Source organism: Peromyscus leucopus, chromosome 22 (genome assembly GCF_004664715.2).
Source record: "Peromyscus leucopus breed LL Stock chromosome 22, UCI_PerLeu_2.1, whole genome shotgun sequence".
Lineage (NCBI taxonomy): Eukaryota > Metazoa > Chordata > Mammalia > Rodentia > Cricetidae > Peromyscus > Peromyscus leucopus.
In genome coordinates, this window is record NC_051081.1 from 27,142,805 (window position 1) to 27,167,668 (window position 24,864).

Below are 24,864 nucleotides of genomic sequence, written 5' to 3' on the forward strand. Positions count from 1 at the left end.
ACGGAGACTTTATTCAGTAGCTGAGGACTCAGACATCGTTCTGATGCAAGCTCACTTCTTCCCCTCTGGAAAATTGGTGTTATCTCTTCACCTTATTTTCAAAGGTAGTTCTGCGTTTTATTAAACATTCCTGCAATCTATTGCTATACTTTCAAAAAGCACAAAATGAATTAATGGCATTTTGGAGGTTCTTGGTCTCATAATTAGATTCTTTTTTTTTTTTTTTTTTTAAATTCTTCCAATACCCTCTGTAGAGGATATATGTAGTGGTTGTATGAACTTAGTCTATTTTTTCTTTTTCTTTCTTTTTCTTTTTTTTTCAAGATTTATTTATTTATCATGTATACAGTGCTCTGCCTGCATGTGTCCCTGCAGGCCAGAGGAGGGCACCAGATCTCATTACAGGTGATTGTGAGCCACCATGTGGTTGCTGGGAATTGAACTCAGGACCTCTGGGAGAGCAGTTGGTGCTCTTAACCTCTGAGCCATCTCTCCAGCCCTAGATTCTTTTTTTAAACCTTGCAGATTCGTTGTGAATGTATATTACGGTTTCAGATTTTGTGGGATTTCTGTGTGTGCAAATGTGTGTCTCTGTGTCTGTATGCGTTTATTGTGCTTTTCCTTTGGTTCTTTGTACTCTGTTCTGTCCTGTTCCACTTGTTTTTGTTTTATATTATTATCATTATTATTATTATTATTATTATTATTATTATTATTATTATTATTATTTAGACGTCTGGTTTCTGATGAGAGAGAAAGGGTGGAAATTCAAATAGGAGGGGAGGTAGGGAGTAGGGAGGAATTGGGAGAGAGAAACTGTAATTAGAATATGTTGTATGGCCGGGCGGTGGTGGCGCATGCCTTTAATCCCAGCACTCGGGAGGCAGAGCCAGGTGGATCTCTGTGAGTTCGAGGCCAGCCTGGGCTACCAAGTGAGTTCCAGGAAAGGCGCAAAGCTACACAAGAGAAATCCTGTCTCGAAAAACCAAAAAAGAAAAGAAAAAAAAATATGTTGTATGAACAAAATCTATTTTTAATAAAAGAAAAAAAGCCATCACCTTCAAATCCCTCTGCATCCAGAGTCTGTGCCGTACTGGCTGCAGGTTTTATGTAGTTGCAGTAAAGAGGTTGGCGTTGGCTATGTTCTCAGTTGAAGACTTGACTTGGAGAAGACCAAGCTCGCTCAGAGAGAGTTGTTGGCAGGCTGTGGTTCTTGCTGGTCATTGGCTGAATACTTGACTGTGTTACCGCATGGTCCCTCTATGATGTCCACACTCTGAGTGCATGTGTAAAGAGAGAACGCAGGCAGGAGAGTAGCTCAGTGATGGCCTTGGATTCTCCATCTCCAAGGCCTCTTGAGTTCTGGTATGTGACACCATTCTCAGCCATTTTAACGTTTTCTGTTTCAAGTTTATAAGTCGTGTTTCCATCTTGGGGAGGAAAGAATTAAAAGTCACAAAAAATGAAAAAAAAATGTGATCATATTTTAAATTGACAAGTTAGGGTTTCTATTGCTGAGATAAAACACCATGATCAAAAGCACCTTGGGTAGAAAAGGTTTTATTTCTGCTCACAGTTGCACATTACAGCCTATCATGGAAGGAAGTCAGGTAACCAAAGCAGAGGCTGTGGAAGAATTCTGCTTACTGGCTTGCTCAGCCTGCCTGCTTGCCTGGTTCCTTCCTTCCTTCCTTCCTTCCTTCTTCCTTCCTTCTTCCTTCTTCTTCCTTCCTTCCTTCCTCCCTCCCTCCCTCCCTCCCTCCCTCCCTCCCTCCCTCCCTCCCTCCCTTCTTTCTTTTCTTTTTTTATTTAAGAAATTGTTTTATTCATTTTACATACCAACCACAGATTCCCCTCTCATCCCTCCTCCCACTCCCCCCCAGCTTTTCTCCCCCTCCTCCAAAACAGTAACGCCTCCCATGGGGAGTCAGCAAAGTCTGGCACATTCAGTTGAGGCTGGACCAAGCCCCTCACCCTGCATCAAGGCTGTGCAAGGTGTCCCACCATAGATAATGGCTACAGAAAGCCAGCTTATGTACTAGGGATAGATCTTGATCCCTCTGCTAGGGACCTCTCAAACAGATGAAGCTACACAACTGTCTCCTGTATGCAGAGGGCCTAGTCCAGTCCCATGAAGGCTTCCACAGCTGTTTGTCTAAAGTTCGTGAGTTCCTATGAGGTTGGTTCAGTTGTCTCTGAAGATTTCCCCATCATGATCTTGACCCCCTTGCTCATATAATCCCTCTTCTCTCTCTTCGACTTCCAGAGCTCAGTCTGGTGCTTGGTTGTGGATCTCTGCATCTGCTTCCATCAGTTACTGGATGAAGGCTCTATGATGACAGTTAGGGTATTCACCAATCTGATGACCGGGGTAGGCCAGTTCAGGCACCCTCTCCACTATTGCTAGTAGTCTAATCTGGGATCGTCCTTGTGGATTCCTGGGAATTTCCCTAGCACCAGGTTTCTCCCTATTCCCATGATGTCTCCCTCTATCAAGATATCTCTTCCATTGCTCTCCCACTCTGTTCCTCCCCCAGCTCAACCATCCCATTCCCTCATTTTCTCACCTTCCCTCCCCTTTATCCTCCCCCCACATTCCCAGTTTGCTCATCAAGATCTCTTGTTTCTCCTTCCCAAGGAGAAACATGTCCCTCTTAAGAGTCCTTCTTGTTTCTTAGCTTCCCTAGAGCTGTAGGTTACATTCTGGTTATTGTTTGCTTTACATCTAGTATCCACTTATGAATACATATCATGTTGTTGTTGTTTTTTTTTCTGAGTCTGGGTTACCTCACTCAGGATGATATTTTCTAGTTCTATCCATTTGCCTGCAAATTTCATGATGTTACTGTTTTTTACAGCTGAGTAATAATGTAAAAAAAAAAAAATGAGTAAAACCATGTGTATATGTACCACATTTTCTTTATCCATTCTTCAGTTGAAGGGCATCTGGGTTGTTTCCAGGTTCTGTTAAGAATAATACTGCTATGAACTTAGTTGAGTATGTGTCCTTGTGATATGATTGAGCATACCTTGGGTATATGCCCAAGAGTGGTCTTGAGGGAGATTAATTCCCAATTTTCTGAGAAACCACCATACTGATTTCCAGAGTGGCTGTACAAGTTTGCATTCCCACCAACAGTGAATGAGTGTTCCTCTTGCTCCACATCCTCTTCAACATAAGCTGTCTCCAGTGTTTTTGATCTTAGCCATTCTGACAGGTGTAAGATTGTATCTCAGAGTTGTTTTGATTTGCATTTCCCTAATGACTAAGGATCTTGAGCAATTCCTTAAATTTCTTAAATGTCTTTCAGCCATTTGAGATCCTTCTGTTGAGAAGTCTCTGTTTAGATCTGTAGCCCATTTTTTAATTGGATTGTTTGGTATTTTGCTGTCTAGTTACTTGAGTTCTTTATATATTTTGGAGATCAGCCCTCCATCAGATGTGGGGCTGGTGAAGATCTTTTCCCATTCTGTAGGCTGTCATTTTGTCTTATTAGCTGTGTCCTTTTCCCTACAAAAGCTTCTCAGTTTCAAGAGGTCCCATTTATTAATTGTTTCTCTCAGTGTCTGTGCTACTGGTGTTATATTTAGGAAGTGATCTCCTGTGTCAATGCATTCAAGACTACTTTCTACTTTCTCTTCTATCAAGTTCAGAGTAATTGGATTTATGTTGAGGTCTTTGATCCACTTAGACTTGAGTTTTGTGGTGACAGATATGGATCTATTTGCAATCTTCTACATGTTGACATCTGGTTACGCCAGCACCATTTGTTGAAGATGTTTTCTTTTTTTCCATTATACAGTTTTGACTTCTTTGTCAAAAATCAGGTGTTCATAGGTGTGTGGACTAATGTCAGGGTCTTCAATTTGATTCGGTTTTTATGCCAATACCAATCAATCTGCTTTCTTAAGGCCCAGGACCACTAGCCTAGGGGTGGCATTGCCCACAATGAGCCAGACTCCCCCACGTCAATCACTCATCAAGAAAATGTACCACAGCCTTGCCCATAGGCCAGACTGCTGCAAGCATTTTCTCCATCGAGGTTCGCTCTTGCCGGATAACTAACTTGTTGATACAGTTGACATAAAACTAGCCAGGACATAGGCTTAAAGGAAACAAAAACAAAAACAAAAAACCTAGTTCTTTGACCCAAATTATTTTCTGTCTACAGTTTGAATTGAATTACTTAATTTTGAAAACACTCTAATAATTATTCAAGCTTTCTGTCACTGTGACATAACAACATGAACTAAGTAACCTGTTAGGAAGGAAGGTTCACTTGAGTTTCAGTCCATGTTGGTTGGACTTGTAGTGAGGTGTTAGTGTCAGAAGAAGCCGCTTGCTTCATGGTATTCAGGAAACAGGGAGAGGAGAGGCCTGGGCGTCTGCTTCTCCCAAGGACAGGCCTTTCAGTGATGTCACTGTCTGGCCTAGGCTCCATCTGCTGAAGACCCTACCTCCTGGGAATGCCACAGGCTGGTGACCAAGCCTTCCAGAACATTCAGGATTGAAACTGGCAGTAGTGAGATCTGTTTGGGATCGTTATTTGCCTGCACTTTAGATCAAATTATACTAACCATTCTCTTATTATACATTCCTTATTTCTTCAATGAAAACTGCCACGGATTGCTAATCTTGATAATTGGTTTGTTGTTTGCTTTAAAAAATACATTTTTGAGAGTTGTACAGTGTAATGGTTTAATAGCAAATCAGCTGTCCCAACCTGATGTTTCTTTTTAATAGATAGCAAATAATAAAGATGCCTTGAGGAAGACGTGGAACCCCAAGTTTACGTTACGAAGCCACTTTGATGGCATCCGAGCCCTTGCTTTCCACCCCATCGAGCCTGTTTTAATCACAGCATCTGAGGACCATACACTGAAAATGTGGAATCTGCAGAAAACCGCCCCAGCCAAAAAGTGAGAAGATTCGGCTTTTACTTTTTTTTTTTTTTAAATGTCTAGTTAAATTATTTATGAACAGGAAAAGACAAATTTTAAAATAATTTTCTGCTCCAGGCAGTGGTGGTGCATGCCTGAGGCAGAGGCAGGTGGATCTCTGTGAGTTCGAGGCCAGCCTGGACTACACAGTGAGTTCCAGGAAAGGCACCAAAGCTACACAGAGAAACCTTGTCTCCAAAAACAAAAACAACAACAATAATAATAATAATAATAATAACAACAACAACAACAACAATAATTTTCTGTTATATTTCCCAATTCTCTCTTCTGGTTCTTTATTCTTTACCATGTCATAGGTAAATCCACCGCCCGGCCAGTCTTAGGGTTTTTATCTGATGGTTCCCCAGGGTTTGTGACTACTGATTACAGTCCTTATGCATAAGCGTTTCGAGTGACTGTTTTATTTATAAGCGGGGCCCTCTTGCTGGCGATTCCTATTACTGTAAAGAGATACAAGTAGGAACAGGTAGCATTATTAAACCTCACGCTGGTCCATTATTACAAAGTTTGGATTTACAAAGTGAAGACATGGTGAAGGACTTTCCTATGGCCTTACCTTTTTCTCTGACAACAAGTTTTCCATACTCACTAGTTTGTCTGAGCTGAATCAGGATACTGTTGTCTTTGCTTGGCTGTTCATCCTTGGCTTGGTGTATGAACGTCAACAGGCACACTGTCCTATAAACTGTTTCCTTAGCCCCCAAGTTAGAGCAGGTCTAGTTGATGAGGTCCTTCTGGAGCTCACCCTCCATGGGTCCATCCCCTCATCCAGAACCAGCTTCCACCAGCAAGGATCCCTCTGCTGTAGAGGCACAAAAGTACAACTAAGTATAACAGACCGAAACACAGGCACCACAGAAGTTGTAGGAGATGCTGCTGCCTAGTTTAAAAGGCACCAGTCAGGATAGGACAAATGCTGGATGCAGAGTGTGCATGAGGGTCAGCAGAGGGGTTATTCCCTTTGATACGCTGTGCCTTTGCCTATCTGATTCCCAAGTCACAGTATGCTAGTTCTGATTCCAGCTCAGTCACATGGAGCTAAATGTAAATGTCTGATTTAGGAAAATAGCAAAAACAAATTAATAAAGTATCTATACAAGCAAATAACAGTAGCCTAGTTACCTCTGAGCTGAATGACTTGAGAAAAGATAATGTATACCTACAGATTCCTGCAACATGATGTAGAAAATGGTGAGTTCTTGCCTTTAACAAGTGTCTAGGATTAATCCTTGCCTATTGGGTAAGGCAGTACACTCAGAGTCCAGGTCTTAGAAATTAACTGATGACTTGGCAGTTTCCCCAGAATGAAAACACAGAGAAGTTAAAGTACCATTTGCTGAACTCCTGCTGTGTGTATAGTTCGGGCCTTGACTTTTTATATTTAGGTTGTCATTCCTGTTGAATAGTTGATGCTATCTAGATTTTGTTTTATTTTAAATATAGGATAATTTGAAGTTCTGAAATAATTAAAACTTCCCTGTATTAGTCAATTAATGATATAACTGGAAATTACATTCTGAAAATTACCCTTCACAGTCCTGTTTTCTCTTGTGAATGATGCTCTCTCCCATTGGTGGATGAATTAACAGTGTGAGGAGGCCCTGTAACATTAGTGGACATATTGTAACAGTGTGAGGAGACCCTGTAACACTAGTGGACATACTGTAACAGTGTGAGGAGACCCTGTAACATTAGTGGACATACTGTAACAGTGTGAGGAGACCCTGTAACATTAGTGGACATACTGTAACAGTGTGAGGAGGCCCTGTAACATTAGTGGACATACTGTAACAGTGTGAGGAGGCCCTGTAACATTAGTGGACATACTGTAACAGTGTGAGGAGGCCCTGGAACATTAGTGGACATACTGTAACAGTGTGAGGAGGCCCTGTAACATTAGTGGACATACTGTAACAGTGTGAGGAGGCCCTGGAACATTAGTGGACATACTGTAACAGTGTGAGGAGACCCTGTAACATTAGTGGACATACTGTAACAGTGTAAGGAGACCCTGTAACATTAGTGGACATACTGTAACAGTGTGAGGAGGCCCTGTAACACTAGTGGACATACTGTAACAGTGTGAGGAGACCCTGTAACATTAGTGGACATACTGTAACAGTGTGAGGAGGCCCTGGAACACTAGTGGACATACTGTAACAGTGTGAGGAGGCCCTGTAACATTAGTGGACATACTGTAACAGTGTGAGGAGGCCCTGGAACATTAGTGGACATACTGTAACAGTGTGAGGAGGCCCTGGAACATTAGTGGACATACTGTAACAGTGTGAGGAGGCCCTGGAACATTAGTGGACATACTGTAACAGTGTGAGGAGGCCTTGTAACAGTGTAAAGAGGCCATGTAACATTAGTAGACAAATTGTAGCAGTGTGAGAAGGTCAGGTACCATTATTGGACGAATTGTAACCGGGTGAGGAGGCTGTGTAACAAGGTGCCACTGCTAAGGTGGGAGTTTGTCCATGCTGTGAAGGTACGACTGGGATTAGATGAGCCTCTGTATCTTGAGGCTGAGGATATTATACCATGGAGTCTATTTCTGACCACAGCACTATGACTTAGTCATACTATTCCCGACTGAAATGTGGGATGCTAACAGTCATCTTCTTTCTCTGCTTTAGGAGTACTTCTCTTGACGTGGAGCCTATCTATACGTTCAGGGCTCATAAGTAAGTATGTGACTGTTCTTTATTTTAAGCCAACATTTTTTTCTTATTTTTTTTTTGGGGGGGAGGTGGTTTGGAGACAAGGTTTCTCTGTGTAGCTTTGGAGCCTGTCCTGGATCTCGCTTTGTAGCCCAGGCTGACCTTGAACTCAGAGAGCTCCAACTGCCTCTGCCTCTCTAGTGCTGGGATTAAAGGCATGCACCACTGCCACCCGGCTTGCCGCTTGTATTTTTAACCAGTAATTTTTCTATAGTAATTATGTATTTTCTTAATTTTCACTTATGTATAAGAGGCATGTTTTCACTTGATTTAATCACAGAAATTGACAAAATGTAAAGGATGAGAAAGTAAATATTTTTCAGGTTTTGCAGACCATATGCTCTCTGTTGAACTTTTTTTTTTTGGTCCTCTTTTGGCTTTTGGTTTGGTTTTTGTTGGGGATTGAACTAAGGGTCTTAATCATGTTACATAATTTTTTTGTTGCTGTGTGTGCTGCCATTTTAACCTTTAAAAATGTAAAAAGCATTCATAGCTTGAGGACTGTACTAGGACTACTAGATGAATTTGGCCTCAAGACCGTAATTTACCAGCCTTTGGTTTGGCAAAGAAGGAAAAATGAATAGTACTTCACTAGTGTTTTTAATCATTGTTAAAAGCTGGAAAGTAGAAAGGCGTTTGAGCAATTAAACATTCTAAATTTTGACAAGTTACGTTGAAGAATTACTGTTTGAGACTAGCAGTTTACTTAACAGCTGTTGATTGACTTGATGTCCCAGAGGTCCAGTGCTGTGTGTAGTCATGAGCAGCAATGGTGAGCAGTGCTACAGCGGTGGTACGGACGGACTGATTCAGGGCTGGAACACCACCAATCCCAACATCGACCCCTATGACTCTTACGGTATGGGCTTCACCACAGTTCTGAACCAGCGTTGTCTTTTTATATTCTTTCCACGGTGTATAGTAAGGGTGAAATTACATATTTAAAAAACTAGTAAAGAGAAGCATGTCTTTATTTCATTCAGAAGGACTCCTGTAAGTAGCTAATGCTAAAGGTAAAAATATGCTGTTCTTGAGGAAGAGTTCATCTCTGCAGTCCTCCTGGACAGAAATAATTTTGGTTGATGCTTGCTATCTTCATGTTAGACATCTGTCCCTTACTGGGAACATTGCAAGTCATCTGTAGTCATATCTCAGTACTGTTTTTGACAAATGACTCTGAATGCAGGCATTATTCCCTTGCTCAGTTATTGGAAGGAAATAGAAGAAGCGAATTAGTTTTATAGTCCATACCTTCAAAATATTTATTATAATGGACCTCAAAGGTTAAAGAATGGCCTTCTGGCTAGGTTTAGTGGTGTAGGTCTGTGATCCCTGAACTTGGTGGGAGAAGAGGAGAATTGTTGTGGGTTGAAATCAGCCTGGTGGAGTTCCAGAATAAACCCAGGCTGTCTGTCTGTCCTCCCTCCCCCATTTTAATTTTACTACCAAACTAATATAAACATGGGATAAACATTAAAATAGAGCTTTTTTAAGAAAGCAGACTTGTGCTTCTTAATTCTGATTTAGAATTTTCAAACTCTGTTTGTATAGTTCCAAAACTATTTGTAATTGCAACAGCATTTCAGAAGGCTAATGAAACTAGGAAGATTGTATTATACTGTTTTCGGATGCTCTAGTTTATGTTCTGCGGTGGAACCTAAATGCCTTCACAGTTTTTCTTCCTGGTTTTGCACTTTCTTGTTTTACACAGATCCTTCTGTTCTGAGAGGCCCTCTCCTGGGCCACACAGATGCAGTGTGGGGGCTGGCCTACAGTGCCGCACACCAGCGGTTGTTGTCCTGCTCAGCAGATGGCACTCTCCGTTTATGGAGTACGACGGAGGTCGCTCCGGCACTGAGTGTGTTCAATGATAACCAAGGTACAGTCCCTAAAATTAAACGTTTCCATATCGTCTGTAAAGTATCCTACTCTGAAAAGGCGAACGAATCAGTGACTATATACATTTCTAAGTTTGTTTTTTAACATAGCAACATTATCGTTTGACATTTCTATGTATGTATAATTCTTAAAAACAGCATTTGATGAGAAAGAAAATGGGGTTTAAATTTTAAAAACTGAGACCTAGTTTATTTTCCGTGAAGATTACAGATGTTAGGGATGTCCTGATGCAGCTGGTGAACAAATGCCATCCTGGAGCTGGTATAGGTCTGGAGCTGGACCATTTCTTCCCGTCCCTCAGCTGCTCTGTGACTTTAGGCAATCCTGCCACATATTCCCAGCCAGTGGTAGCTGTTGTGGAGATTACTTTCATCATTAGTTTTGTGTATTCTGAACTGTGATAAAGTAACGGTTTCGGATGTAATCTTGGTGTCTGGCTTTTCACCTGCGGTAATGTTGGTGCGCTTCAGTGTCAGTTTATTCCCCTTTATCACGTAAGAGCATTACATTAAGCTACAGTTTGTCTGTTCCTGTGTCTCCTGATAGACACCGAGGCTGTTAGGAGTGAAGTTGTTATAAACATTCATGATTTCTATGATTTATTCATTTACCTCTTGGTATTTACTCAGGTTGGTCCAGTGTGGGGCTTTTAGGAATAATTTATCACGAACGTTCATAAATTTTCGTCATGGGTAGTAGAGACCTTTCAGTAGAATTTCTGGGTTTTAGGATGGGTGTTTTGTTGTTAAGTACCTTACATGAAATAACCAGCGTTGTCCCGTAGTGCTCGTGGCACTTTATAGCCCTGGCTACAGCGTGTGTGAGGAGGGCCGTCTGCTCTGCATCCTCACTCACTCCTGATGCGTCTTTCTGCTCCATTCTGGCCTTCCTGTGGGCACGTGGTAGTGGCCACTTCTGCTTCGGTGTTGAATTCTTGGCCACTGTTCCTTGCTTTTCACTTACTGGCTGTTCCTAGATCTTCTGCTGTACCATTTTGAATTATTACCTTGCTTTAGTTAGGTGTTGAACCAAATGAGGCAGATAATTTTATTTTTATATTCAACATTCTGTTTGTTTGTTTTCTTGTGGCACTGCATTGCTGTGTAGCCCAGGTTCACCTTGAATTTGTTGTCCAGGCTGTCCTCAAATTCACAGTCCTTGGGCCTCTACTTCTGAGTACTGGGATATGGGGAGTGTGCTACCACACTGGCTTTAATCATTCTGCCTTTGGTATAAATGAGTTCCGGGTTTAGGCCCTGTCCTACTTTTTTTGTCTGGTGATTTGCACACTAGACAGATACTCTACCTTTGAGTTATGCTCCAGGCCACAGAACACCTTTATTCTTCAGCAAGGTCATAGCGTGCACTTAGATTTTGAAGACTTAATGCCATGCAGGCAAGTGTGGTGCTCCCGAGCTGCACTCCAGCCCTAGGTGGATTTGTTACTGTTTTCTGTGCTTCAAGATGGAGTTCCCACTTTCTCACTCTATACCTGAAATGGAAGTGGAAGCTCGTTTTCATTTTCTTTTTTTGGCATGAATTACATTCAAGATGTTAATTACACTCATGATATTCATTAATTACACTCATGATATTAATTACATTTGTGGTATTCATTGATTTTATTCGCAGTATTTATTCAATAACTATGATATTCATTAATTACATTAATTGTATTGATTTATTACATTCATGATATTATGTCCTGATACTACTGTCTGTCTGTGGGGTTTTTCTATGACACAGAACAGAAATTCTGTATTTAGGAAATCATTGCTCTATATTCCTTTCTCCTCCATCTTGAGATAACGTCTAATCTTTCTTTGTGAATTTGTATATTCTATATATTTCATGTAATACAATTCTATAGTATTTGTCCGTTTTTTTTTTTTTTAATGTAAAAACACGTACAACTTCAGGGGAAATAATACACAGATAGCTTGAACATAAAAACAGGTTGTAATTCAAAAGTCCAGGGTTATTTGAAACTGGAAAATGTTTTCTGTGTAGAAAATAGTCAATATGATAACATTTTCCAATAAGCCCTTTTAAACCAAATAATAGCTGAATTATACATATAAATATTGATTAGATTCTGGGATACAGAAGAAACCTGTCTTCATCTGTTCAGGGAGCTATGTTTTACTTAAGTTGTGTAAGTGAGAATCCTATTCATCTTCCTATTCACTGTGATTTATGGCAGACATTTTTCTATAAGCTAATCCATACTCTAAAAAGATTTTAGCCTCCCCTCCTGAAAGTATAGCCAGTATATCCTTTCATCAGCTTGATACGGTACAAATTCTTATCCTAATAGTGAAATGTTTCACTGAGGCTTGCCCAGTGATTGGGCAAAACTAAAATTTATTATAAGCCACAGTCATCCTAGGGTCCCCCCTGCTAGGTAGCCTCCCTAGATCTGTGGGTTGCAGTCTGATTGTCCTTTGCTTTATATCTAGAATCCACTTATAAGTGAGTACATACCAGGTTTGTCCTTCTGAGTGTGGATTACCTCACTCTTATTTTCTTTCTAAATAAGTTGGGATTCTATGAGTGGATTAGCAGAATAATGGGTAGAAAACATTCAACAGGTAAGGATAGTAAAATAGACTAAGGCTAAAAGTTACAAAAGAAATACTCTGCACTGAATGGTTATAAAATAACTTATTCCAGTGTTAAGCCTGATTTACTTAAGAGAATCATACTTTTTTTTTTTTTTTTTTTTTTTTTTTTTTGAGTACTTTCTCAAGTAGACCTTTTAACTGTCATTCTCTTTGAATATTTCTGACACTTAGAACTGGGAATCCCTGCCTCGGTGGACCTAGTGAGCAGTGATCCGAGCCATATGGTAGCATCATTCAGCAAAGGATATACAAGCATCTTTAATATGGAAACACAACAGCGAATTCTCACTTTAGAATCCAATCTAGATTCAAGTATGTATACTGCTTTTTAAAAGTCTCTTTATTCATTTTTAAACTTAATCAAAAGTATAGCTGCCTGAGTCACAATGAAGAATGCTTAAATTATAAAATGTTCTATTGCCCAAACCTGAGAACACATTTACTTTAAAAAAAACTTTTCTTGTTTTAAGCTTCAGCACGGTCTAAGCAACCAAACCAAAACAAACAACAGAAAAACTGCACCCAAAGAGCTTATTCCACATAGCCATGTGACATTTTCTGTTGTATATTGAAATAACAAACTGAATATAGTAATTAATCTCTTCGAAAACTCTTAAATAGTATACAAAAATTATTAGTATGCTCCTTAAAAACTCAAAATCTGGTGGACAGTAAGATGATGGTCTTTTCTGTTATGGTGCAAAGAGGAGCCAGGACAACCGAAGCCTCCTTTCGTGTTTATATTTAGATCACAGCTGCATGGAAAGAGCTCCATGTTGGAAGGACCTGAGGTCTAACTTTGAAGATTATGTGTATATCGGTGGTGTTTGTTTTTGTTTTGAGACAGGCTCTCACTGTGAATCTCTGGCTGGCCTGAAACTCACTATGTAGATGAGGCAGGCCGATCTTGAACTCACAGAGATCCACCTGGCTCTGCCTCCCAAGTGCTGGGATTAAAGGTGTGGGTCACCACGCGCAGCTGATAGGACTCCATTAAGGTAGCAAACATCACAAAAGTGTAGACTTGAATGTCCTCAGTGTCTCTAGGCCAAGTCTTAGATGGCGGCATCCTTGCATGGCAGGCGGGGGAAAGGAACTTGTGACGACTTTTAATCACCTGTTGATGTGCCAGTGTGGTTTAGCCTAGGCAACTCTCATTTTACAACACTGAGGCTGGAGAAATCATGGGAGAATAACTGAACCACAGCCAGACTAAAGTTGCATTGTTTATTTTTTCCTGTCTGTTTGGGTATTCATATCTCCTTTCTGTGAAAAAAAAATTACTTTGACTAATTTGTATTGATTTTTTAATTTTTCCTTTTTAGCAGCCAATTCTTCCTGCCAAATCAACAGAGTCATCAGCCATCCCACTCTCCCGATCAGCATCACTGCTCACGAGGATAGGCACATCAAATTCTATGACAACAACACAGGTAAGAGCTTACTAAGGACCGAGCTGTGCTGAAGCAAAACCAGCCACTTACTAAAAGTGAGCTAATTATGGTGTCTGATGGCACTTTGTAGTCAGGAATAGGCACTGAAACACTTTCTCCACTCACTTCTCTTCATTTCGTTCGTATCTGCTACGGCTATATTATACAATATGGAATGACTTTTTATTTTGTTTAACAGTAAGCAGATAGCATATTCTAAGCCCACAAACCTAAGTACCAATAAAAATGATCTGTTGCAATCCATGAGGAGTATTAATAGAAACATGCTGGAAGCAGAGGCTGGTAGTTGTGTTGTTTCAAATTGCAAAAGCTGTATTCTGTTGTTCAATATTAAATAGCTTGATTCAGCGTTGTGTATGAAAACCCTCAGGTCATTTGTTTTGTGTGTTTTTCCACAGGATGGTCTTTTCTTGTACTAAAATTTGAGACCTGACTGGATTGGGGATGGGGCGTTCCTGGTTTTCAGCGGGCTGCCTTTCACCAGTCTGAGGAAGTGCACAGGGCTGAAGTGGGGGGGAAAGACTTTGTACGAGCAGCCATGTTTCTCGGGCTATCTGCCCTTTCAATATGGTCACTTGTGGTCGTGCTTAGTTGCTAGCACTTTAATTTTTCAAATTCCTTTCTGTATATTGTTTCCACCAAAACTCTGGCCGTGTTTTCTTTCTTTTCCTTTGTGCCTTTGAATTTGAACTGTCTGTCCTCATAAGCCCATGTAATTTAGTGATGTCTAACTAGTAATTAGTGAACTTGTAAAACTCACTGAACTTATTGTGACTTAAAAGACAGTCTCATCTGAAACTTAAGCTGTTTTTATTTTTTATTATTAACATGACCAGAGGCAAGAAGGGGAGATAGGTTATTTGAACTGGTGGAAAAAGTTGATCCGAGAAGTGCACAGACAGTGATGTCTAGGGACAGTAGTGTAGCATGGAGCTTGGCATATGATCAAACTGAAGAAAGCCGCCAGTAAAGATAACAATGTCTTTCTCCAAAGGCAAACTTATCCACTCGATGGTCGCCCACCTAGAAGCTGTTACAAGTTTAGCAGTTGATCCAAACGGCCTGTACTTGATGTCTGGCAGTAAGTACATTCGCTGTGGGTCACTTACTTGTCCTTGTCCATCTTCATGTTGATACAATTGTTCCTTTCAATCTCTTTTCTTTTGGAATAGGTCATGACTGTTCAATACGCTTATGGAATTTAGAAAGTAAGACATGTATCCAAGAGTTCACAGCTCATCGGAAAAAATTTGAAGAATCAATCCACGATGTAGCATTCCATCCTTCCAAATGCTATATAGCCAGTGCTGGAGCCGATGCACTGGCCAAGGTCTTTGTATGATGTGACGCATCAGCTTCACCTTCTAGCTCTTTATTAAAAGTCAACTGCACAACAGAGATACAGAAGACCAGGGCAAGAATCAGCTCACCCTGCCCTTTTGTTCTGCTGAAGGAGCACAGAGAACATTTGTTAAAGTATAGTTTTGCAATCTGTGTACTGTTTTCTAAAATTAAGGTTTGTTCAGGTTGCTGCAAGCTCAGCTGAATCTGTGAGCCTGAAAACTTTCAAATTTCCCCCTAAAGAGGCACTTTTATTTCTGAAGTTGTTCTCATTCGCTAGGCAGGCCTGAGCGAAAACAGGTTTAGCGTCTCCCTTCCTGATACACAGGGCACGCTGTAATGGATCATTAGAGTTGGATGGCTGGGAATGAGTGGAGGGAACGTAGACACACTCTACCCTGAGACGTCTGCTCAACATATTAGGTAGTCAAACTAGCCTGTATCTGCTCTGCTAACCCGTGATGGAGAATGACCAGACAGTGTTCAGATGAGTTCCGGACAGAGCCCTCCTCTCTGCTGTTCTCACGAAGCACGGCAAAGCACTTCACCTAGCAGCAGGAAAAGATGCAATACTATGTTAAGTACATTACTCAGAAATGCTAAACCAATACTTAGTTTGCAAGCAGATCTCTATATTGCATTACAACTTTGAAAGTAGATGTGGTACCATTCTGAAGTTTAGCTGTCCAACATCCATTATGAACATGAGTTAACAGAGCCTGCTTTTACTAAAGGTTTTTAACTTCTCCAGGTTTGAGATTCTGTTTATTTTTAAGGGCGAACAGGGAGTATCTCTATAATAATTTGTTTAAAAATTCGCCTCATTTGTGTGGTATTTATAGCATTAGAGTGATTATTTCATATTGATGAAATTTACTTCCTAATGACTGAAAAAGGAGAAAGCTGTTTATTACCCATTTCCCAACACCCATATAATTGGTTCAGATAATCCTCGATGTTTCTTCCCTGCCTTTCACATTTATGGTTTCTGACACCTACCACAAACAGTTAAAATCATAATTACTATGTTGTGTAGTCCGAAGCGAGTGGTCACCTCAGGCAGCTGCTTTCACATCCCTGCTTAATGAAGCAGTGCACCCCGGAAGTCCTCTCCTGGGGTCTCTAAGAACTTCACAGAGACCGAGACGGAAGACAGTGATGCCTGTGAGGTTCTGTCTCGCCACCCCATTGTTTCACAGGGACACACATGTTGACAACAATGAATCAGTACTGTGTCCAGATAAAACCAGGCCTGAAAATGGCAGCTTTCACATTTATCTGTGACCCATATCTGGTCAGCTTTTGGGAGTCTCAGAATGCTACCAACTAACCTAGTGTCCTGCCCTGCAGACCTCCTACCTATAACTGTCAGGCACTCTTCATGCCCTTCACACTCTGTCTCTGTGAAATGACAGAGACTAATATAAATGTTAAAAAGAAATTAATGTCCACCTTTTCACCAAAATGTATATGCCATAAAAATAGTATACCTAAAATATTATAACCCATGATAATGATTCCATTGCCACAGCCATGGCGTTTCTGGTGATCTATTCTTTGAAGTAGCATTCTCATGGTGATATGGGTAATAATTGACATTTTAAAAATTTCTGCTCATCTGCCTTTAGAATTCTGCAGTGTGCAGGCAAATTTTCATTAACATTATAAGACCCATGCTAAATTTCCCTGGTTGTTCTATAGACATGCTGTAGTATTTTAATACAATTACATTTTATCTTTGTGCTTTGGTTAACAAACAGACCTAAGAGATCAATTGATATGCACAAGTGAATTGAGTTAAATGCTTATGTTTCCATGCAGATACAGAATTTTACACTGATGGGTAAATTTTTCCATCCTTCGTAAAATGAGCAAAAGGATTTTCTAACCGGACATTTTTAGACTATTAGAAGATTCCCATTAGAAGTAGTGGATTTCTGACCACAGTCCCTGCTTTAATGACTTCCCAAAGTCTCCAGTGTGTGTCTTCCTCTTGTCACAATAGTCTGGAAACCAGGAGAGGCTGCCCTGTTGGTTCTGTGCCTCATTGATTCTGTGGGAGATAATCCTGAGCTAGGCGGAGTGTAATACAAGTGATGGAACTGTTGAAAGTATTTAGGAAGTGTGCTTTGTGCCATTGGAGACTGTACATAGAAAGAGATTCTTCTAAACTAGCCCTGTTTGCTATCAGCCTGGACATGAGCCAAAGCTGTCTTCCAGCCAGATGGTAGCATGGACATTTCTCTGACTTTCCCCATCCTAATGAAAATTCACAAAATGAACAATTTCAAGATTCAAAATCATTGAAATGCTGTCATAAATATTTACCACATTGTAAATATTCTGGGTGAACTGTTTTGGAATAGTATGAAAATCAGCAGGTGGGTTAGGTCCCTGCCTTATTTTCATGTGCTATGGATACGTTTCTGGGAGCTTACAGTACCCTTCTCAAAACACAGCTGTCATGAGCTCATTTGCTACTCAAACTATAGACAAATAAGTGATAGAATGACCTTTCAGTATTTTTCTATTGAACAAATTTATCAATTTTTGCCATTAAACAGATAATTAGTTATGCAAAGTATTTAGCTTTTGTAATTGTTTAGTTGTAACTAAAAGGGGAAAATTGAACTGTATCACTGATAATGAACTTTGTGAGAAATTATTTGTTTATCTGACTTCCATTCCTTCAGTATTCTTGCTATAAATTTCTTTTGGAGATAATGATTCTTTATTTGAAAGATGTCTAAAATGTATGTATATTTTATAAATATATATTATATATATTATAGGGATATATATAATATATAGACTATATATATATATATCTAAACCATGGGTGCATTTTACTGTTTGTGTTCTCATTTGGAGGTGGTATACTCCGAAGTTGTTGACTATGACGAGTGTTGTGCTGTTTGCTTTTACAGTATAATATATAGTTCTGTGTTTAAATTACTGTACATACTATATTCATCATAGGCTAGCATGCTTGTTTTAAAGACTGTCATTCTAGTTTATTAAAATCTGAATGTAAGAAAACCTGGCTATTCAAATGTGAATTGAAAAAATTCCATTCTCAGTGCTGAACTATTTCCATTGAACATTCAAGCTTTTTGACAAAATGTGTCATCGAGAAGGCAATAGCTAGAAAGTGTGAGGTGCCTTTAAAAACTACAAATGCAGCCTTATAGCGAGGGTGAGGATTGAATCTGTGTCGGGGTGGGAGGGGGAAGAGAGAGCATGAGAAGTGTGTGTGTGTGTGTGTGTGTGTGTGTGTGTGTGTGTGTGTGTGTGTGTGTTTGCCAATCTGTGAAGATCCTTATTTGTGACAGTCAATGTCTTTTAATGTATCTGCTCAACTTCTAGGACTTCAGGGGACATTTCATGCACAATCTTTATGCTCTTTGGAGCACCTAATATGCTTTCCAAGAGTTTCGAATGTGAATCCCTAGAAAATTCAGTAAAGAATAAAGAGCTGATTTTTAATTAAAATCAACTTCAGTAACAAATTATTGGTTCCCCAGAATGATGGGATTCTCATTGATGGTATAATTATTTAAAGCTTCCTTTTTTTTTAGTACTCCATATATTTTCCCTGTTCACAAGAGTATGTCCTGAAATTCTTATATGATAGGATTGAACTAGTAAAAATCATTTTTAGATGAAACACTTGAACTAATTAAACTTCCACCTAAGAATAGTCTAGAAGAATTTAAATGGCCTCTCATATCTACCTCATTGTCACTGCCGCCATTTGAAGTAGGACAGATCCCTATGACATTAGAAAGGTCGGCTGATGCCATTTGACAGTCTGTGTCCATTTGAAGTAGAACAGATCTCTGTGACCTTAGAAAGGACAGCTGATGTCATTTGACAGTCTGTGTTGGTGCTTCTCTCAGGCTTTGTCATCTCAGATGTATCATCACAAAGCAGACTGAAACATTTAGGATTAACTTTAGGTTTTTTGCTTGTTTGTTTGTTTGTTTTCCTCAAGGATTACTTAAAACACCACCAGTGTTCTTAGTGAGTGGAGAGAGTTAGACCCTGGTTGTTATGTGTAATGTTTTTAACCAAGAATCAAGTTGTTGCTGTATTTACCTGAAGCTCCAGGCATCGTGGCACACTCTTGTAACCCCAGCACCTGAGAGGTGGAGGCAAGAGGATCACAAGTTCAAGATTATCCTCAGCCATATAGGGAGTTCAAGGCCAGCCTGGGCTACATGAGCCCTTGTCTCAAAAACAACAATAAAAAATTAACCTGTAAAAAAAAAAAAGTATGGTTCTATTTGGCTTACTTTATTTTTTGAAAGTTACTTTCATACTCTTAGGTATGTAATTATTCACTTTACTGGCTTAGAAGTTGCCTCCATGACTGTGTTACTTGTCTGTTTATATTGAAGTACTGAGTGGCACTGGGACTCTGGTTGTACAAAAGTAGTATCTGATGGAGTGTGTGTGCGTGTGTGTGCGTGTGCGTGTGTATGTCTATGTAATGTGTCGTTTCCTAAAGTCCATGTTAGTGGAAGGTCAGAAAATGAATATATCTCTGTTTAGCAGGTCAATGATTTGAATCAATTTTGCATTTGCCACTGAAGGCTTTGTAATTGCCCGTATCAAGCATGCAGCTAGGTCCCCATGTCAGTGAAAGGGACTCCATATTGACCAAGTATTTAACAGAACCCGTACATCAGTTGTTAGGTGTTTAATTTTGAAGAGCTTTATGTTAGACTAAAAGAGATCTTTAGATCCGCTATTTATTCTAACAATGTTTCTGAAGTGGTGCTGAGGATTTTTTCTGGATCTTGGCTAGTCAAGCTTTAGATTTCATTTAACTGGGACCACATGCTCATCACCCCTCTGGTGCAAATTTGAAAGTTGGTGTTAATTTAAATTAACTTCAATGTCTGCCTGGGTTTTTACCAGGCTGTGAACCAGTGAGTGCCTTGTTAATGTAGAATGATTTTTCCCGTTGTACGTTAGCTCTTTCTGAAAGGGTCTCAGAGACTGGGGTTTGAAGTGTCTTGTGGAGAGCTGCTGAGTTGGCAATACAGATTTGGGAAGTCTTTGGTCTGCCATATCCCACTCTTCCTGCTTTCTCTTCATTGGCTGATGTTGGCCTCTTGAGAAAACTAATACAGCCCCCTTCACACACTTTTTTTTTTCCATTCCAGATTAAGGAGTATCCGCTATCTCTCTCCCCCGCCCCCACCAGCTGTATGATCCAATGCCTGTTTTTAGGAAGAACCACTGCTTTGTAATACTAAAATTCTATCATTTATTTTACGTCTTACCAATGTCAGTTTACTGGAGTGAACCTCAGGGCATCATCAGTTCAGAATCCTAAATAACCCTTTCTCTCCACATCCAAACCCTCAACTGGTGAGCCCTAGGCCAGATTGTTTGATATTCAGGTGTCTTAAATTTTAGTTATAATATCAATTAATGTAAATCCAAATGCTAATTTTTGTGGTGCAAGAAGTTCCTTTTGTAAATTCAGGGTATGGATAAGCTAATAATGATATCCAGTTTTGGTGGCTCTAAGTGTATTATTTGTTTTTAAATAAAGTGTACAAAATAGTTCATGTGCTCATAGGTGTGTCGTGAATTGGACTGCTTGTCACCTTTGGAATCTAGTCACAGCTTTGCAGTGAATCAGTTGAAATTCTTTAATATCTGAGGCTTTTGTTAGAGGGTTAATAGAGAGATGTAGAAAAACTGAAGAGCATTAGACACAATTGATACAAGTACAAAGTAACAAAACATTCTCAGCTACAGACTGTGAGGGAGATGGAAATGCTCATTCTGAAGACTTTGGACCGGAGGAAAGCCAGGAAAATTCAAATGCCTCGTGAGATCAGTTCACTGCTGCTTTCCGGGAGGCGTGGCATCTACACGTACCTAGTATTTCATGTTTTCAAGTGTTCAGATAATTGTGTTAAATTGTAGACACTTGTAAATTTAATGTTCCTCCCCCTTTGTTGGCTACTTACCAACCAAAAACCTTCTCCACCCTTGGACCCACAAGTCACCCTTCATTTTCAAGGATTCGCTTGCCCAGGACGTACGATGTCAAACCCACAGTACAGTATGGAATCCAAGAGACTCTTCAGCACCCTCTCATCTCTCCAATCTTCTTTGTTATACGTTGGCATGGTAATGAGGAATGTAATTTCCAGTATTGTCAGAAATTCCCATTCGTCTTTTTAAATAGGAGCTGAGATGTGATGTGCTAGAGTCCTTTTGGAATAATCTACCTTGGACGGTCAAGAGAACTCAAAATAACTGGTGAATTCCAGTAATTATTGGTGAATTCCCTGGGGTCACCCTAGCCTCAGAACCTAGTGTGACCTGCACTGTGTTTCCCAAGACCACTGAGGTTTTGAGAGGTCCCAGCTCTGTCCTGGACTTAAGGTATTCTCAGTAGCACCGAGAGTCTGGTTTTCCTTTTAATGCCGATGCCATAATCACAGAACACCTCTCTGCTTGTGAACTTCTCAGTTTCCCTGTGCTGGGACACTCATTGATCACTGCATGGAGCTCTGAAACATTTGAATCCTTATTTTTCAGGGATAGTTTTTTGGGTGGTGGTGGTAGTGGTGGTATTTATTATGTATTTTTTTAGTGCCGGGCATCAAACCCAAGCGAGAGTTTCATGTGTACTAGTCCAGCACTGGCACTGAACTGTGTCTTTAAGGCTTCAAAGCCTTAACAAAACACAGCTCCACTGAAAGAGAACAACTTACTGGAAGCCCACAAAGTCCTAAGCCTGCCCTTGTCTTGCCTACCCGATTCTAGATTAAAGGTTGTGGTCGCCGTAGTTAAGCAAGTTTGAATAACAATCAGGTGATTTTAGTGAGAAAGTCTGCAAATGCCCTCACATAAAATTCTCCTTTCCTTAGTTGGTTTTAGCCATTCAGATGCTGACTCCGCGTTGACTTATCCTGTACACTCCAGAAAGCTAATTAGCCCGGTGATGTAAAGAGCCAACAGCAAGACATCTCCTAAAACAGCACTCAGAATGCTAGAGCTGGGAATGTTAACCCACGTGCCATAGCTTTTATGTTCCAGGTTCCCAGCACCTCAAATAAAATACTTAAAACAAAAAGGTAGACAGATATTTGCATAACAGCATCATTCAGTTAAAGGTGGTGCTGGCCCCACCATCCCCAGGTGAGAAAGTTTGCTTCTATTGAAGAAAAAGTTGCTGGGCGGCAGTGGCACACGCCTTTAATCCCAGCACTCAGGAGGCAGAGCCAGGCAGATCCCTGTGAGTTCGAGGCCAGCCTGGTCTACAGAGCAAGGTCCAGGACAGGCACCAAAATTATACAGAGAAACCCTGTCTTGGGGGGAAAATTCACAGAAAGCAAAACTTCGTGTCACTCATGAGTTAGAGGAAACGCGGTTTGTGCTTGTCTATGCGGTGTGCTGGAGTGCTCACGCGTACTGGCTTCTACCTCCCTCCTGTCTGAGTGTGACCACGTCCGCGTTCACATAGAAGCCAAGTGGAATTAGAGCTAAAGCAATTCCAGCAGTGGTTTGTCTGCCGAGTCACTGAATGATAATGGGGAAGAAAGAAAAGCATCCAGGCCTGTGACCTGGACAGTGTGCCTTCTGTTCCTTCTTAAAGGGCTGAAAGATGATCTCTGTTTTTGTTTTTGTGGGTTTTTTTTTTCCTGTTTTTTTTTTTTTTTTTTTTTTTTTTTTGAGACAGGGTTTCTCTGTGTCGTTTTGGTGTCTGTCCTGGATCTTGCTCTGTAGATCAGGCTGGCCTCAAACTCACAGAGATCCACCTGGCTCTGCCTCCCGAGTGCTGGGATTAAAGGCGTGCGCCACTGCCTCCCGACTACTGTGGTGTTTTGATTCATGTGTATATCCAGTAGTGATCAACTCAGGGCAGTTAGATCATTACCTGATGTGTATGCACTCTCAGCGTTATACATTTAATGGTTGAACTATCAGTGTCTTCACTAATTTGCTATGTGCTTTCTCCTCTCTCACATTAGTAAATTTCACCCCGCTGTTGGGTAGAACACCAGAATCTATTACTACTCCAGCCAGTCTCTGGTCACAACTGTGAGGTTGTCAGTGAGGTACTTCAATGATTTTTCTGCATCGGTGAGATAGTGCTGTGTCTGGATTGTGTACCTGACATGTTTCCTCTGACGTGTCCTCCAGCCTGTACATGTTATTGCAGATGACAGTATTTCATGATTGAATAGAGAATCCCATTGTGCTGGCAAGGATGCGGGGGAAGAACAAATAAAATTCAGTATCATTGTTGGGATTGCAAGTCAGTGCGACCTTGTGCAGTAAAATGCAGCTGGAAGGTTTCTCCGGTCCTGCATTGCTCAGCAGTCTGGACGAATTTCTCCCACCCGTTTCCCGCAGCCGCTTGGTCCCAAGTAAACACACAGAGGCTTGCAGTATTTCCAGACTGTATGGTCTATGGCAGGCCTCTTGCTAGCTGTTCTTATATCTTAGATACCCATTTCTATTCATCTGTGTTTTGCCATGTGTTCCTGTTTTACCTGCGTTCCATTACATGTTGCTCCTTGGGCGGCTTCCGTCTCCCCAGACTCTGCCTTTCTCTTTCCTGTCTCTCTCCTTTTCCACCTGCCTCTAGGGTGCCTTGCCATAGGTCGAAGCAGTTTATTTATTAACCAATGGGAACAATATATATTCACAGCATACAGAAAAACAACCCCCAGCAGTAATAAAATCCTTAAAAAAAAAACCCCTAAATCCCCAATTTGGTCAATCCTAGTACTGGATGGATACCCAAAGGAAATGAGATCAGTGTATTGAAAGGACACCCACACTCCAATGGTCAACATTTTAAACAAAGCCACAAGCTCTTATTTCTGTAAACTGCTTGAATACACACCTAATTGCAGGTGTTTTGTTTTGTTTTAACATGATTGAAGGTCCAGGTAATGTTATATCCTCAGTATATGAAGTATATACACACCTTGGCCTCTGCTGATAAACACATTAAATTTTTATTTTGTGTGGTTTAAAAAGTATGCTGGAAGTACAAAGATTAACAAGAAACTTATGGTACATTTATACGTCGTCTTTGCAAAGCATTTGGAACTTTATGTGTCCCCGTGAATGTAGTGATGAGGGCATTGTGCTCAGTGTCTTGATTCTCCTCTGTCATAAGCTCACGTTTTGTATGTTACGAGCCGCCCATTTGCCACCTAACAAAATAAAACAAGGATTTGCTTCTGTCTTCCTAAGCTCCTTAGGGCACGGACCTTATGTGTTTTCCTGGATTTCCCCTTAGCACATTGCTTGATAATGTACTGTCTAGAAAGGACTCAGATATTTGTTGGCTGAATAAACAAAGTACACATTTCAGAACTCCAAAATCTCTATAGATCATCAAAAGCAAAGAAGGGCTGAAGAGAAGGCCCAGCCGTTAAGAGCACTTATCACTCTTGCAAGGACCCTTGTGTGGTTCCCAGCACCCACATCTACCTACTCAAAACCACCTGTCCAGCTCACGGACAGTCTGGTGCCTCTGGTCACATAAAGCTCACATACGTAATTTCAAAACAAAGGGCCAGGAGGTGGGGGAGGGGAGCTGCGAAAATGGCTAATCCTGTAAAGTGCTTGCCTTATAAGCACGGAGACCTGAATTCCATCCCCCAAATCCACATATAAGATGCCAGGATGTGGTTCTGGGGAGGCAGAGATGGGTTGATCCTTTGGGCTTGCCGGCAGCCATTCTACAATAATTGGCAGGTTCCAGCACAGTGAGAAACCCTGTTTCCAAAGAGCCAAGTGGATCGCTCCCGGGGAACAACAGCTGAGGTTGGCCTCCACATGGACGGACATGTGTAGATACCCTCGCAGTCA

The 24,864-nt window shown here is 40.7% G+C and overlaps 1 protein-coding gene across 2 annotated transcripts in view; it reads left to right on the top strand.

Annotated features, from left to right (window-relative positions):
* The window catches only part of Strn (striatin), an 84,914-nt gene extending 66,872 nt beyond the window's left edge, over nt 1–18,042 (top strand). For both annotated transcript variants that reach the window (XM_028873333.2, XM_028873341.2), the window contains 8 exons: nt 4,745–4,920; nt 7,602–7,649; nt 8,423–8,544; nt 9,397–9,564; nt 12,380–12,520; nt 13,534–13,641; nt 14,657–14,743; nt 14,835–18,042. In XM_028873333.2, the coding sequence (XP_028729166.1) occupies nt 4,745–4,920; nt 7,602–7,649; nt 8,423–8,544; nt 9,397–9,564; nt 12,380–12,520; nt 13,534–13,641; nt 14,657–14,743; nt 14,835–15,004 (1,020 nt within the window). In that variant the 3' untranslated portion in view covers nt 15,005–18,042. The remainder of the gene's footprint in view (nt 1–4,744; nt 4,921–7,601; nt 7,650–8,422; nt 8,545–9,396; nt 9,565–12,379; nt 12,521–13,533; nt 13,642–14,656; nt 14,744–14,834) is intronic.
* Nucleotides 18,043–24,864: the final 6,822 nt, after the last annotated feature.